The sequence below is a fragment of the Lepidochelys kempii genome, chromosome 11, assembly GCF_965140285.1.
Source record: "Lepidochelys kempii isolate rLepKem1 chromosome 11, rLepKem1.hap1, whole genome shotgun sequence".
Classification (NCBI taxonomy): domain Eukaryota; kingdom Metazoa; phylum Chordata; order Testudines; family Cheloniidae; genus Lepidochelys; species Lepidochelys kempii.
The window spans coordinates 57,095,122-57,112,141 of NC_136390.1; the positions used below are offsets into that span (position 1 = coordinate 57,095,122).

General features: G+C 40.3%; 1 protein-coding gene across 2 annotated transcripts in view; it reads right to left on the bottom strand.

Annotated features, from left to right (window-relative positions):
- Nucleotides 1–7,982: 7,982 nt before the first annotated feature.
- Nucleotides 7,983–17,020, bottom strand: part of RFTN2 (raftlin family member 2) — a 53,177-nt gene continuing 44,139 nt past the window's right edge. For both annotated transcript variants that reach the window (XM_078848009.1, XM_073306313.1), the window contains one exon: nt 7,983–12,315. In XM_078848009.1, coding sequence (XP_078704135.1) covers nt 12,046–12,315 — 270 coding nt within the window. In that variant the 3' untranslated portion in view covers nt 7,983–12,045. The remainder of the gene's footprint in view (nt 12,316–17,020) is intronic.

Here is a 17,020-nt window from a genome sequence, read left to right on the forward strand (position 1 = left end):
TACTATTTCAGTAATTTTGTAAATACTGTACTAGTTCAAATAAGAGAACATATGTTGTCTACCTGATAAAGATATAAATTACACATAAACTGGAGTATGAATATGAAAAATTAGTGACTTGCCAGTAGTCTTAGTCTTCCTGATTAAGTTTGTAAAGCAACAAGAACTGTCTCCCATATTGAGACAGATGCTGGTTCTAGTATTTATAAGGAGTGGGTATTATCTTAATGCAATTGTCCCTTTTGAAATCTATCACTTCATCCAAAACTATGAATTTAAAAGTATGTTTTTTCACTTTAGTGCATGGATGGCTTTAAGTCTCCTTACTTATACATGAATGAACATTAAAATGCAATAAGAAGCTATTTAAATGGGCCTAATAAATATTCTCAAAAGGTACTGCATATAGTAGTGCTAAGGGTGATTAATACACTGAAGATTTAGCTTCAGTCAAAGATCAGATTTGCTTGTACAGGCCCCACCTGAAAGAGAGAGGCAGGGTTTTGTGTTCTCAGGTGCTGGCAGCCAGAATACCAGCCTTCTGACACATTTTCCTTCTATGGGATAAAGCTGTGCCTCTCAACCTCTGAAATGGAAATAAAATCTCACCGCTGCCTGAGTTTGACTTGGTTTATACTGTATTTTAATCTTGTGTTTCAATGAAGGTTTAGTCAGAGAGACAGTTCCAACTTTAACTTAACCCTTTTGGGGGGAGGGAAGTACATTTTTAGGTAGAGATGTGTGAATCCTAAGTATAGTTCAATTCCCATAAAATCTTTAAGAAAAAAAAATACAAAATATATGCAATGTTCATTGGTTATGGGGAGATGAGGAAAAATGGAGAAATCCATAACAGAAAATACTAAATAGAAACAGTGACAAGAAATAACGTGGATGGCAGATGAAAAGAGCAGCGAGGAAGGGAGCATTTGAGACAGATCCATTCTCACCGGAATTCTAATTTGGAGAGTAGAATACATCTTGAGAATGTGTGATTGACTGCACCTGTATGACAACATTTGTGACCAGGAAGGAATGTTAAGTGTAATTTAAATAATCCAGTTTATTATTTCATGAAATGAAAAACATGTAGACTTTGCTGATTCTGAAAATACATTGACACAAAATTTGTCTCATTCAAGGTTGTAAAAATATACTCCTAAAGTTGAGTTCCTACATCCTTACTAAGGCACTTGAATAAATTGCCTCATGTTTAAAAAGTGATCAGCACTCTATCACTCTTATTCACTGAGGGGAGTTGTTGGTTGCTTAGTAATTTTGATCCCACTGTTTAGGCATCTAGCTTTTTGAAAGGGCCCATATTAATAGTCATTGCTGTCTTTAAGCTCTTTTTGGTGAAGTATGGTGCATTTTATGGGTTAAATGTTCAAAGCTATTCTTTTGTATACATGTAAAGCCATTTGTATGCACAAATCAAGTAGTCACACATTTAACTATACAATTCACAAATGCTAAATTGAGACCTACCTATATAATCACATACATATGTAAAATCTGCTAGAGCAATTTGGAAGGCACTTTTGAAAACTTGTCTCTTAACGTCAGCTGATTACTCTTTGAAAAAAGTTTGTTTTAAATAATGATGTGTGAATTAAGTTATGAAAACTTGCACAGGGACATCACAGAGTCCTATTTCTGCTAGTATAATGCACAGACACCTGCAGTGTAAGGTGCCTACCGCCTAGCAATATGCTTCAGCCCTGAACTGGTGGGGGTCATCTCATACAATGAGAAGATAATCCATGTGCATTCAATCCTTGCATTTCTTCTGAAACTGCCAAAAAGGTTGCCAAATAGTTCCACCTTTGGCACTTGTTTTATTTTGTGGCTCATTAATTGGGAGCTGCCATATTAAGCAATATTATGCTATACAGTACCTTTCACCCAAAAATCTCAAGAGACCACGTGAAGGAAAATGAAGCTCCAGTGAGTTTTCTTGCTTTGCTGTCTCCCTCGCTCACCTGATGTCTAGACTAAGACCTGGATTCATACAGAGTTGCTGTCACTAGGTTTATTTCCTTTAGTACTGACTTAAATTCATCATGGTTCTGGAGTTCATTAGGTCATTGTGGGTCTAAGTATATTGTTCCCAATGAGGGCTCAAGGCCGGCTGCTGAAGCTTTCAAGTCCCTCTTTTCTAAGTGTGTCTTCTATGTTCATGCCTCCAGGATTTCTTGGGAAGAAAGTCTTACCCAGAAATGCTACTGCTGCATTAACTTGAGGGAAAATTGGGAGAATCTTTGGGTTTTGGAACCTTCTAGAATTTCAGGGATTGCTGACAACCATTTCCCATTCCTCCCTAGAGATTTCTTCAAAGGCTGAGTATACAGGGGGTGGTAAATTTTGTGTCTTTGTGTTGGATAGGAGATATCCCTTGGCTTTACCCCACTCACCTTCTCTCTGACTGGATTTCACTGGTTTTACCACTTTTCTCACATGCCTGGCAGAAAGAACCTCTCCTGCGTCTCAAGTTTGGGGTTATGATCTGAAGTTGAGAGTTTGGGAGTAGTCAGAGCTTGTGGAAGGAAATGAGGATCGGGAGTGATTTTTGCCTTTTTTCCCTTTTGGTGGGAGAATGATTGTTCCTGCAGGAGAAGGGGGTCTCTTTTTTGATGGCAGCTCCCCTTGAGGTGATATCCCATGCAGCATGTCTTTAGCACAGTCCTTCCTCAACAGCGTACAAATAATGGGAGGGAAGGGCAGGGGAACATTTGTAAAAAGGAGGAGAGTCTAAAACGGTGCCTGATGCCTTGTTAAGTTACTTGGTTACCCAGTTGGGAAGCTGAAATGGGAGCCTGCAGCTCTTTGGCAGTAGTCTGGATGGAGTTTCTCTGGAAAGTCATTGATCGGTGATGTTGGTTCAGTTGTTGTGTCCCAAAAGCTGCAGAGGACGGACTTAACCTCATGGACATGTTTCTTGAGGCAGTGTGGCTAGTGGGAAAGTCTGAACAGGCTGTCTAGACTCAGACTCTTCCCTTGACTGAGGTCTTGCAATCTTGGGGTAATCACAGCAGACTCCTCCTGTGTGTGAGAGAGCCTGTCTCCACACAGGTGGAGCAGCTCCTGGCCTTTGGCTTGCTCCACCCATTGGAGAGGAGTACAGCTGGTGGTCCTGTTCAGGGAACAAAGTCCTGGACTCATCTAGTCTGACCTCCTGCACATTGCAGGCCAGAGAACCTCACCCAGCCACTCCTGTAATAAACCCCTAACCTCTGGCTGAATTACTGAAGTCCTCAAATCATGGTTTTAAGACTTCAAGTTACAGAGAATTCATCATTTACACTAGTTTATTTAATTATGCTAGATTAGGGTCTCTGCTAATCTGACCTGAGGGAAAATTCCTTCCCAACCCAAATATGATGATTAGTTAGATCCTGAGCATGTGGGCAAGACCCTCCAGGCAGATATGTGGAAAAGAATTATCTGTAGTAACTCCCTGTGTAGTGTCCCATCTCTAGCAGCTGGGGATTTTTGCTACTGGCAGTTGGCAATGGGCCACATGCCATCATAAGCAGACCCATCATACCACCCCCACCATAAACTTTTCAAGCTCAGTTCTGAAGCCAATTAGGTTTTTTGCCCCTTCTGCTCTCCCTGGAAGGCTGTTCCAGAACTTCACTCCTCTGAACGGTTAAAAACAGTCACCTAATTTTGAGCCTAAACTTGTTGACGGCCAGTTTATAGCCCTAGAATTGTCAGTCCCCTAAGGAAAAGGTGAGAGAATGATGAAAGCTGTTGTCACTATTCCCCCAAATGAGCCATTAAAGCTAGGATTGCACTGGATAAGGCAGCAATGCTGAGCTGTTGCTATGGCCACACTGCTGGAGGCAGGGAAGCTGGAGGAAGAGTGGAAAGGGCCTGGCCAAACCTTGAGCCTCAGGGACATGTCTAAGTGGCCTCTGGCATTTTCAAGGACAGGTGCAACCCAATCTCTTGGAGTAGGCTAGGGGTCAGGATTCAGAATGAGGTTGCACCTGGTTGTTGGCTTATAGAACCAGAAAATTGAAAAAAGAAATTAATTAGTTTTTGAAGTCCTCACTTAGATCCTGTTTCAATTATAAAAACATAAGTCAACTGTGAGTCTAAAAGTAGTCAAGCTTGTGACACATTATTGGTAAACAGAGTCAGACTGATAAACACTTCTATCTGTGTTCATTAGCAGTGTAAACTCTTTGTTACAGAGGTATCAATATGCCCTGGTCACAGAAGCCAAAATGTCATTTTACAGCTGTCTGATTTGTCATTCCTCAGCATTGACTGCCTCAGATATTGCTGCAATAGGGAAGATTTGCCATAGGCAATGTCTATTTAATCTCAATTCCCAACATGCCCGAGTTACTATGTAATTGTACCCTAGAATGAAGTTAAATAAAAGGTCTAGTCATCAGCTGCTTAAAATGCCTGCCTGCTGGCAAGTTTTCAGTAGTAGCTAGCCTATTCAGTATAGCAACAGTGCCAAAAGCTTCACAAGACCTTCATTCTTCATTGGCTCTTCTTTAACAGTCTAATGTTAACCTGAGGGGGGCCCAAATTGCAGGTCTCAAACCAAAGCTTACCAGGATGCTGTCATGTCCTCAACCTGGTCCTTTCGCGACTCATGGGGCCCCTGTTCAAACTGCTGGCCACGTGCTCCCTCCTGTATCTTTCCTGGAAGACAGCTTTCCTGGTCGCCATTACATAGGTCTTCCACAAGGATAAGGTGCAACTCTGACCGCACCTGGCCTTTCTCCCCAAGGTGGTGTTGGCCTTTCACACCAGCCAGGATATTTTCCTGCCAGTTTTTTACCCTAAACCTCATGCTACTCCCAGGAAAAGCGAATGCATTCCCTCAATGTCCACAGGGCTCTGGCTTCCTACATCAAGTGCACTAAGCCATTCAGGAAATCGACCCAGCTCTTCATTGCAGTGGCGGACTGGATGAAGGGCCTCCCCATCTCCTCTCAAAGAATTTTCTCCTGGATCAAGTCCTGCATCTGTGCTTGCTATGAGCTGGCGGGTGTGATGACCCCAGCTGTCACCGCACACTCCACTAGGGCCCAGGCCTCATCAGTGGTGTTCCTGGCCCAGGTACCGATCCAGGAAATCTGCAGGGCAGCGACTTGGTCCTCGCACTACACCATCGTCTGGCACGCCAGAGACAATGAAGCTTTCGGTAGAGCGGTACTCCAGTCAACGTTCCTTCACTCCAACCCCACCACCTAGGTAAGGCTTGGGAGTCACCTAATTGGAATCGATATGAACAAGCACTTGAAGAAGAAAAAGCGGTTACTCACCTTTGTAACTGTTGTTCTTCGAGATGTGTTGCTCATATCCATTCCAAACCTGCCCCTCTTCCCCTCTGTCGGAGTAGCTGGCAAGGAGGAACTGAGGGGGCGCTGGGTCAGCAGGGTCATATATTGAGCGTCATGCAGGCACCACTCCAGGGAGCTCCAAGCAAACCCGACAGATGCTGCTAGGGGAAAATCTTTCCAACGGCCGTGCACATGGCGCATGCACACACCTAATTGGAATCGGTGAGAGCAAGCACTCGAAGAAATAAAAGTTTTAAACAGCAAATTTTCTTACCAATACCAGCTCAATTATTGAAAATTGAAGAGGAAGTAAGCAGGAGGGGAGAAAAGATACACAGTGTCCATTAGATACTCTGGCACAGAACCAGGGAGAATTTTGAATACAATGAAGGCAATTTTGAATTAATGGGCCAAATTCAGAGGTGAATGTAAGGATGTTAAAATTAATGTAAGTGACTTACAGCAGCCTAGACGGGCAATGCTGAGGTGGAAATTACATACCACCTCTGAATTTGGTCCAGTACCTTACAACTTTAGGTCTTTAAGTGGGACACTGCCAGATTATTGAGGTTCCAAGTTTGTTTTGTTTAAAAACTGGGGCCTGAGGGTTACAAAAGCTAACAAATGTTGTTATGAAAACTTGTCTTAGAACATTTGTCATGCAGTACTGGAAGCCCAAATACAACAGCATTATGCTATTCAAACAGGAAAAGGAGTGACTCTAAACATTGATAATGTCTTCCAATACCTCACTGAGCAATTTTATTTCAAGGTGTGTCTGTCTTAATATTTGGACATCTCTTTGCTGTGCTTTGAACATGATGGACAGCAGGAAGCAGCTGGGAGGAACTAAATATAGCCACTGAACTTCCAGTGATTTGGACCCAACACAAATCTCAGCAGAACCCCACTAGGCACTTTCCCCCAGTGCTATCCTTTGACTTTATTATTAATTTATCTTTAATGGTTTTTCAGACTGTTCAATTTTGGTGCCAGTGCTCAGGGAGAACCCACATGAATTCATATTCCAACCAAAATTTCATGGGACAGTGTGCTTTACTAAAAGTTAAAAATATAACAGCTACTTTATTATTTTTGTCCACTAAGTCTCCCATCCTGCAATGAGCTATAAAACTCATTGCTGTATCAGGGCCTAATTTTGTAATTTTATCAAAAATAGCAATCGAGTTTGGTGCAGTTTTTCTTGATAAACCTGTGCAGATTGCTCATAGTTTATTATCTTCTCAACTTGTACATTCTCTCGCTAACATTTCTTCTACCATCTTGCTAAGAATAAAAGATAGATTTACCAGAAGTAATTACTGGGACCATTCCTTTCCTCCCTTTTCTGAATATAAGTACCATATTTTTTCCAGGCCTATTTCTCCTACAGCTTCAAAAAGAATTATCAGTTTGATAAATTCTTTAGTCAATTCCATTTTGCCCTAGGAGGCATGTTATCAAAATCTGCTGATAGGTCTATCATTTTCTAAGCATTCCTGTTAGCTACCTTTTTTCACTAGTTATTCAGAATGTTTTAATTACTCCCAAATTGTCTGTGCTACTTTATATTTGGTCAAAAATAGATTTGAAAAAAGCAGCTCAGTAGCTCACCTGAACGAAGACCATAAACTCATTTTGTAATGGCTACCAAACAGCAGTAACTTTGGGTTGCTGCCGAACTGGCAATTTGGGGCCCAATTCTGCAAGGTGCTGAGTGACCTAATGTGACTGTAGTGGGAGTTGAGGGTGTGCAGAACTTTGCAGGGCAGTATTCTGAGAGGTGAAAGGCTTCGTATCTTATTACCCATCCCCATCTCAGCTGCTTTTCTTCAATCTGGACACCGGATAAGTTACTGCTTTGTTTTAAGGAACAATTTCTATCCTTCAGGCTGTGCTCTACTCTAGATCTTTTAGTCTGTATTTTATCTCCTTTAGATGAATACCACCAGTTCTGGTGACTAACTGTATTTACGTTTCTGATGTTGTTTTGTAGGGTCATCCTTTGAAAGTTCCATCTCTCTTAAGTGACCTCAAGCCTGTGGCAGGAATTTATAGGCAGACGGGGAAGAATTACGAAAGCCCTTACACTCACTGGTTATGTGGCAAAAGAAAATAAAAAGTCCTAGTATACAAGATGAGTGTTCTGAGAAAATCACGCCTGAGTTAAATAGTCTGTATACCGGGCCTCCTGCAGGGGGGAGAAGAAACTCATCTATCGTCTATTAAATGAGTGAAATACAAAAGTGCTGGGCGTCAGCACAGCTGTAGAATAGGGTTATGGGCGATGGCCTACAGCTTTACTATGTGTCAAAGGGGTTTATAGGGTTGGGAAAGGCTTCACAGAAGCTGGTAAGATATTAAAGCTGGATTATCACTAGTATCTAAGGGACAAAGACTGAGCTACAGTTAAAGCTTGCAGGAAGGAGGAGGGAATTAAACAGAGGTGATCAGATTTTATTTGTCCTGACTTTAGAGGTGTCGCTTGTCTCTCAATTAACAAACAAAACCTGTTTTTCTAAAAGTGGGGATGTGCTAAAAAACACACTCTCTGCACAAACCCCACTTACCTTCTGAAAGATCCCTTTTCCCCGACATGCAAGTGGTGTGAATCTAGCATAAACTCTGTTCAGAGTACGGAAAAATCCTCCAGTTTATGCACATGGGCAAGATAATTCTTTATTTGCATTGCTTATCTGAGATTCCAACAGCTGATCTCAGAGAAAAATTAGTTCTAAACTAGTGTATGTTATGTTAGCTTTTGTTCTTTTTTGGAGGTGAACGTATTTAACTTTACCCAGAAAGATTAATTGTGCTTAATTTAATACTCTTCAATGATAACATGTTACTTGAGGTTGCAGTTAAGTTTTATGTTCTCTAGGATTTATTTCCATTAAACTATCCCACACAGGAATACAAGTTAGCCCTTTTCCCCCAAAAGTAGGTGGACTGGAGCTTTTATAACTTGGAAAAAGCTTTAAGTTTGCATGTTACCAAATTCTTGGTATATTGTAATGATACATTTGCCTATTTCCTGTGTGTATTTAGCTGCTTCTTCAGATTTGACTGGTATACTCTAAGTATTTATTGTATATTAACTATCTTTTAATGTCATTTGTTTTTCTGGTTACAAAGTCAAGCACTCAACATAAATCTGGCATTTCCTAGCTTTTAAGTTTCCCCTTGTGTACTGATTGAAGCAGGGGTCCTGCAGAAAAAACAGCATGTGATAATACAATTAAAGACTTTACCATAACACAACATAACACAAGAATTAGGGGTCACCAAATGAAATTAGTAGGCAGCAGGTTTAAAACAAATAAAAGGAAGTATTTCTTCACATAGCGCCCAGTCAACCTGTGGAACTCCTTGCCAGAAGATGTTGTGAAGGCCAAGACCATAACAGGGTTCAAAAAAGAATCACCATAATTAATAGGCACCAGGGAGCCAAATGAAGGTTGCATTGGCAGCCCTAAAACTGGCATCTCCTAACCTGCAAGTGCTAGGCTTTGCAACCCAAACTATTTTTTAATGTAGCTTTTTTAAAGGAAAAAAGTAAAAACATTTTATGTACAACTGTAAGAACTTACACCCCCCATTCCTGCATCATTATGATAATTTGAACCCCAAACTTTCAGCAATGCAAAACAAACTACCACCTGAGCTACAGGACTAACTACATTAGCTGGCTGCAGAAGAAGGCTATTATCCTAGAGGAGGAGTGGAACTATGTGCTGGATCCCTGGAGGTGGTTGAGGAGCCTGACTTATGGTATGTTTTCACTACTCGCCGGATTGGCGGGCAGCGATGGATCCAGCGGGGATCAATTTATCATATCTAGTCTAGTCTAGACACGATAAATTGATTCCCAAGTGCTCTCCCGTTGACTCCTGTACTCCACCGCGGAGAGAAGCGTAGGCAGAGTCAACGGGGGCGCAGCAGCAGTCGACTCACCGTGGTGAAGACACCATGGTAAGTCGATCTAAGTATGTCGACTTCAGCTCCGTTATTCACATAGCTGAAGTTGCGTAACTTAGATTGATCCCCCCCCGCCCACCTCAGTGTAGACCAGGGCTTAGATTTCTCTGTCCCCTCCACTTTGGGAGGTGTAGCAAGCTCCCCAGAAATGGATGAGATGCTGGGTCTGTTTGGCTGAGGGCATGGGGGAAGCCCCATCTAAGCTCTTCCCCCAAACCCCACTGCTATAGCTACTCTGGCAGTTCCCAGTGTACCCAGTTGTGTGCGCTGCTGTGGGATGGACTTGGCTCTTAAAACTTTCGAATTCAGTTATTATTTTGACACGCTGCCAGCATTTTCCTGAGGAATTCAAGAGCAAGAAGGGAAATGGCAATTTTAAACCATTTATAACTCCGCCAAACCTGAATGGAATTTCATGGGACAAGTAAAAGGCACATCTCTAATCCAAGCATTTGGCTCTGCCAAATTTAAATACCTAGAGGTGTTACAGTTTCTCAGAACACCTGAACAAACCGGCAAGAATCTTCTACAATAGAAAAGCTGTTAGGCAGCTTACATGGAGGGGTTGTTACCAGCTCCCATTACAATAACTTTATTATCTGACGTGTGCTATTTCTTGGATTTTCTGGAAACAAACAAACAAACAAACAAACAAACCACCTCACGGAATTGAATTGAACTGAAATAGCACTAAACCTTTCCCTGATTCAGTGTTGCTCATTACACAGTAATAACAAACATGTTCTCCCCACTCTGCTGGCCCCTGAGGATCCCAGTATCATTCTGTCTGTACACTGTGAATTCCGCTCTCCTACCAGTCTAGGCCAAAAGTCCCTTTGCAGTCTGTTAATGCTGTTCTCTCCATTGCTGATCTCCACTATGGCAATAGAACACAGTGGCCTTCTTTGAAGTACAAATATTTACTGGAATAAAGGCACTTCAATGGGGAGGTATATGGGATCATACAAGAGGGGGATTTTACCTAATACATCGTGTGCGCAAAGTGGTTAAAGAAAGAGAAGGGTCAGTTAAGTGAGGCCTTCCTTCCATCCAGCTGTAGTAAAAAGACCCTGATTGTCATTTAATTACATTTCCTTAGTACTGTGCCATTCTTATTTTGGCCAAATCTGTTTCCATCAGTTTAATAGGATCAATCACTAATTTCAGTTAAACAAATGCCTTGTGAAGGTGCATGTCACAGCTTGTGCTTATAATGTCCATAACAGTGTTTGAATAATGCAAGTTTTAGTTGCACTCAATCACCTTTATCATCAGCACAGACATTTTTCTTTAGCTTCCCCCATTCTCAACACTTTTCTCATTTAAAATTTTTGCATTCTCTATTAGGGATCTGGGGCAAAAAATGGGGATTTGGTCCTGCTTTGACCAGGGGGTTGGACTAGATGACCTCCTGAGGTCCCTTCCAACCCTGATATTCTATGATTCTAATTAAATGGCAACTTTCTATAGGCAATGACTGAATTACAATACCAGCCTAAAGAGCCCAACATTGATCAGAATAAAGGATGAAAGGATGTTAATTTATTTTTATACTAATGACTTGGTTCCAGAGGTTTTTAATAAACTAAATGGCTGATCAAATTAGGCAGTGACTGAATCAAGTATTATTGCAATATAGCTGCAGAAAATCATTATTAACACCTCTTCCAACACACCTACATCAATGTTAGGGTCTTTTAGTACTCAAGCCTCTTGAGCTACTCTCCTTGAGGATGCTGATCTATAATAGTTTTCATAATTACCTCTGCAAGCAAGACTCTTCCAGCCAGGAACTTTATGAACAGGTGAATACATTTTACACACACTGATTAGGTATTCAGTTGAGACATAGCTTTTATATTTTCATATATGAGCCAAGGGGTCAAATTTTGCCTCTCCACATGACTGCCCCCAAAACAGAGCTATATACACGCAGCATTACTGTGCATCCATAATCTTACTGGTAGCACTCTCTGCATAGCCTTCCAAATGACCTGTTTCTATTAACTGGCAAGGTAATACTTAGTTGTGCTGACTATGCCCTGGGAGGTCCTTTGTCTTAGCTTTGGATTGTCCCTGACAGCTCCTTTATTTTAGATGGAACTGAATAAGGGCAGAAAACATCCACCCCACACACTCCCATTGCCCTTGGTTTTAACGGTGTGCACACATGCAAGCTGGAATGTGGCTTTGTGTGTTAGGTACATCCTGCTATAGTACTCTCATTGAGACTGAAAGTGCAGCACTGAAATTTCTAGGTTTAACAGGTTCTGGATTTAGGCAAGGCAAATAAACTGAAAATTGCAATTAAAACTTAAAAGGACAGTCAAGTATTTTATAGTTAACTTTTTAAAATCCTCTAACATTTGTGATACTCTTTTAGAAAAATACCATTTCCCTCTACTTGTGGAAAGCATTGTTTTCCCACTCCACTGTCTCTTAGACCACAAGCCATAACTGATCTGCCAGGTTTTCTTCCCTGTTGTTTATAAGCATCATTGAGAATATCACCAGTGAAGTTAGCAGAGTTCTAGAAATGCAATGTTCCATTAAGAACAGACATAAACCCACGGTATTTTACAGTAGTAGTATTATTTGCTAACAGTATAACTCTAGAAAGAAGCAAAAGATATATAAACATGAGTCTGGGAAAACCAAAGGATTATACAAATGCATATAAAGTAATGTAGTAAATTCAGTCTTTACATTTGTTTTAATTATTTACAGTTCCCTCCAATACAAGTTACTTACTTGGTCACATACATGTGACCTGAGTGGCTCCATCTTCCTGCTCGAACTGTCCATCATCCAGTTCCCTTAACACACTATCGCTGCTATTGAATCCTGAGAAGCTTTCATATGGGGCAGATCCCTCCTTGCTCCAACATGGTTTAAAAGGAGACAGATGAAACTCATCAGGTGGATGCCCACTTTCTGCAGGGCGAGATGTAGCTGTGTCTAATCCAATACTTCTGCTAGAGACTTTGCCTTTCTCATCACTTCTGAGCTGCCTTGTGGATTTCTTCTGAAACACAAGAGATGTTTGAGCATTGAGTTAAATAGAACAGGCAAAAAACTGAGTTAGAACCTGGATTTCGGAATGAACAGCTAAAAGGATTAAAAAGGTTCCACACCAAAAAGGTATGAATTTAATTTAAGGAGTAGTTACAGAGGAGATTTATGTGACACCACAGGAATTTTTTGTTCCAGAATATAGCTGCCCTACATTACAAACTCCTTTGGAGTATAGAAATGAGAAATAAATATAAAGAATAAAACTTAAGAAATAATTTATTCAGTTTGAGAAAGAAGAAAGTAATTGCCTCAGATCAAAAGGCAAGCAAAGACACTGTACAGGACCAAGGTTAGAGCAAGCACACGGACCCATGTTAACAGAAAGTAGCTGTTATATTATTTATCACTTATATAGCACTTTACAGATTCAGAGCCATTTACAAACATTAACCAACTATTTCTCATTTCACCCCTTTGAATAGGCATAATTATTTCTATTTTGTAGTTGAGAAAACTGAGGCACGGATAGGTTAAATGAGTTGACCAAGATCACACAAAGTCAGTGTCAGAGCAAAGATGAGAACACAGGAGTTCCTGACCCCTTGTGCCATTCTCAAACCATTAGACAGAATTAATTCTCTCCTATACAGTTTGAACTGCACCCCTTTTTCCTGCACCCCTTCTGAAACTATTAAAAAATGTCCCTTTTGGCTAAAGGAAAGGGATGTGGAGGTGAGTGATACATGACAGACTGTGAATTAAGACGAAAGGGAAGTAGTGGCCCCTGGAGAAAGAGAAGGGAAATAGGTTTTGTTTGGCTGCCTCAGTGAGGCGGTGGCGAGGCCTGCACGAAAGGAAGGAAAAAAGTAAAATAAAACTTTGTGTATGGGTCAGTGTCAGAGCTTTATCATTCAAGGTTGCTTTTCTGACTTAGCTGCACCACCCTCTGAACCATTTGCCGAGGGAAACAAATGTTATAACTCTGATTAGACAAAAAACATTAAAATAATATGGCCCTGTAATCCAAGAGGCCATTGAAATATTACACCTCTTCTGGTAAAGTAAGGAAATCATGGGCCAGACAAAACTCTACCATCCCATCATAAAGCCTGAAGTGGGGGAGAGAGGAAATGGACAGTTCCTAATTAATGCTTTCTTCAGAGTGGGGGGGAGGGGGCCTGTGGAGCCACAGGACAAGTTTGGGGCATTTTCCCCAAAACCGTGCAGATGCTTGCTGCTGAGAAAAGTAAGCTGCATATACCAGCCGCTATCTGGGGTTGGGCTTCCACACCCTTTGCAGTAGAAGGGAGGACAGGGGCTGATATTTACAGTGTTGCCAACTCTCATGACTTTTACTATGAATGCTGTGATATTTGGTGTTTTTCTTAAAGCCCCTGCTGCTAGAATCATGTTATTACCTGGTAATCTCAACTTTCTTAGAAAACAAAAATAAAGTGCATTTCTAGCCCTTATAGTTGCAGAGAAAAGCTTAAAACTTGTGAACCCTAAAGACTCCAATATGAGAAAGCAAATAAAAAGAACCTCAAAATTACTGATTTTAAAATTTCATGATTTTTAAGCCAATCTCATGGTTTCTGGAGCTTGACTCATTATATTTAAATGATGGAATAGGCAATACTAAGGCTGTTTATTTACTTTGTGTCATTCAGCCAGTTTAAACACTGAAGTAACCTAGTCAGTTTCACTTTCTGACTGTCAAGGGCTATATTGTGCTGGAATGTTGAGCTGCAAATGCTTTAGGGGGATGTTTAGACCCAAACAAAAAAACTGTTTCCATCAGAATTTTATTTTTAAACAACAGACAATTCTCTTGTTTTCATAAAGCCTACATTTTGGGCCTAAAGAGGTTTCTTGAAAAACTACAGCTTCAACATAATGCAAACTTCACAACAGCCATCAGAAAAAAGACATAGGAATAAAATATAAGTCAAAGTGTAATCCTCAGCACCATGGAGGTCACCTAGGTCTCTCTAAGCAAAAAGAAACATTAATTTGCCAGTGTTTAATACCTCACGTATATCAGATTATAACTAGCCCATGCAAGGATCACCTTAATGAGAATTTATTCATGAAGGGTTTCTAGGGCAGAGGTTAAAAATGGAGAATGCTTCAGATCTCAGTAACTGAGTTTATACCTGAAATCTATCTGCATAGTACACAGCTTGAGAGACAGATTACATTAGTCAGGCAGAATTAGTAAACATATGGATTTCATCCCTTAAATGGAGGTATATAGAGTTAAGAATTGTTTGGTTGCTAATCCATGGTCATTTTGTTGAAATGATTTATCCTTTATGACATTTTGTCTCTTTAGTCAAGTTTAAGATTTAGACAAAAATCAGGTTATAAATGGAAAAAACAGGAAAAGTTTAGAAAATGCTATTCAGCTCCAGACTGAACCACTTACTCATTCCACACTGAAATGACCTCAGTGCATTGAGATTTCCTGCTAGAGAAACAAAACATTCATCAGTGCTAGAAGGGGCATGTGTATTTAGATACTGAGTTCTTTTATGTTTTAAATACACTGGTCCCATATGAGAATAGGTAGATACACATCAACTATTCCTTATTTACAGACTTCCTGTACATTAATATTTAAGCCAAGGCATTCAGATTACAATGAAATAAAAGAATGGCTACAGCACACCCTCTCCTTATGGTTCTTTAACTCAAAGGATGTAAAGGTCATCTAACTGCTGATTGTCACAAGATTAGGTGATGCAGAGAATTTAAACGGGTGGGTACAAATGTCTCCTGTCTTGAACTTCAAGCACGTTTACAAGATTGATCAGTCACTCAGATGGATTATTTTTAACAAACTATATAGTTTACTTGGCTTGTAAACCTCTCACAGTGGGAACCTGTCTTAATTGTTCTATAATTGACCATGAGCAGCTATGTTGCTTTATAGGTCATGGTGAAGATAATAATAATAATTAACAGTAGTGTGTGTGGTGTATTACAGATATACAGGAAGACAAGGTCCTTGAGAGATTATTTACAATCCAAATTATACAGAATGCAGAAAAAAAAACACAGGGAAAGGAAAAGTTCAGAAAAGTCACATAGTTTGGTTTGTTAACAACTAACACTGATTTGGAACAAACAAGATGTCCTTTTAAAAAATTTAATGAGATAAATTATTAAGAGTTTAATGTCAGGCATGAGAAGAGTAAATAACAGGATTTGAAGAGTATAACTGAGGATGTTTGGCGTACTGGAGGAAGGAAACTGTTCCAGACAAAGGGGCAGTGTGAAAAAAGTTGCAAAGCAACAAGCTGGAGACTAAAGACAAAGGGTGCATTAAAACCTGAGGTGCTGGCAAAAACTAAGAGGAGGAATATGTTGAAGCCTATTGAGATGTAGGCAAGGGCGACAGCATACAGAGTCTTGAAGGCAAGGAGTTCATACTTTGAGTAAAGAGACAAGAAAGCAGTGAAAGGATTAAAAAAATGCAAGTATGTAGATGAAGAGAATGTGACATTATTGGAGATAACAATTTGAGCTGTATATATTTATTTAAGTGGAAAGGGAGGGACAAGAGGCAGGGTGCTTTTGTATCAACAGTTTTAGGTAATGATTTTTAGTTTCATACAGAAGCAAACTAGGATTTGAAATCAGGGAATAAAGAGTGATAGAATGAGCCTTAACTATAGAAAGTTAGATGCAGGTTTCTGGAGGATATTAGCAGTTGTCTCAGTAATAGGTTGCATTGTGGTTTTTTAGTTTAGTTTAGTTTTTCCCCTTCTTGACTGGTTTGCATTTTATTTCAATTTTTCTGTAGCAATGCAGTTAGTTAATAAGTGAAGCAGTACATGGATGAAAACAATATCTTGTATATAGCCTAAAAGCTATTATTTAGACTGAAATATTGTTTCCAGAGTTAATCACTTCTCTGGTTGGATATCCTGTAGCTTGTTCCATCAAGAACTTTGGAAAGCCTTTCAGTGCACTGCAACCATACAAATTCTGCTGGTATTCCACATCAAAAAGAAAACTTCATTCTGATCTCAAAACTCATTGAGAAGAATATGCAAGTGATAACATAATCTTTAGGTGAGCTGTGTGACAGGACCTGTTACCACATGAAAAAAATGTGTTAACAATAAAAGACCTAAAAGTAGCCCCTGCAGCAGCTGAAGTTCAGCTGCTCCCTGTTCCATTTGGGAAACTCCCTCCTTGTAGCAGCACTATAAAAGGCACATTGAGCATTATACAGCTGGTGGTAATAATCACATGCTGTCAAGGGCCAGAGTTGCACCAGCAGTTGCAGATATGGAGTGCAGTAAATTCTGGCATCCACACAGCCCCAGCAGGGAAGGCAGGACAAATCCTGCACTGGTGAGCTCTCCTTTGCCAAATAGCTTTGTAAATCTCTACCATGGACCTTCCCTTTTATTATCTTTCTGGCTTTCATGTGCAGGTCACACTTTCCCCCTAGCTAGATTTGCCTCTACTTTGAGCTAGCATTCTCAGCCTTGTAAGATGCTGCAGAAATGTTCATCTGTATCCAGCCCCAAATTAGCAACTTCACAGATAAACATTATTGTAATAGTTTTGTGTGATATAATAAGACAACTTCCCTGTGTCCATCTGTGTTGACAACTCCATTAGCCTCCCAGAATCTCAGAGTCGTTGGAGTCATATTTGAACCCTCCCTGTCCTTCTCTCCTCACATCCAAGCTGTCACC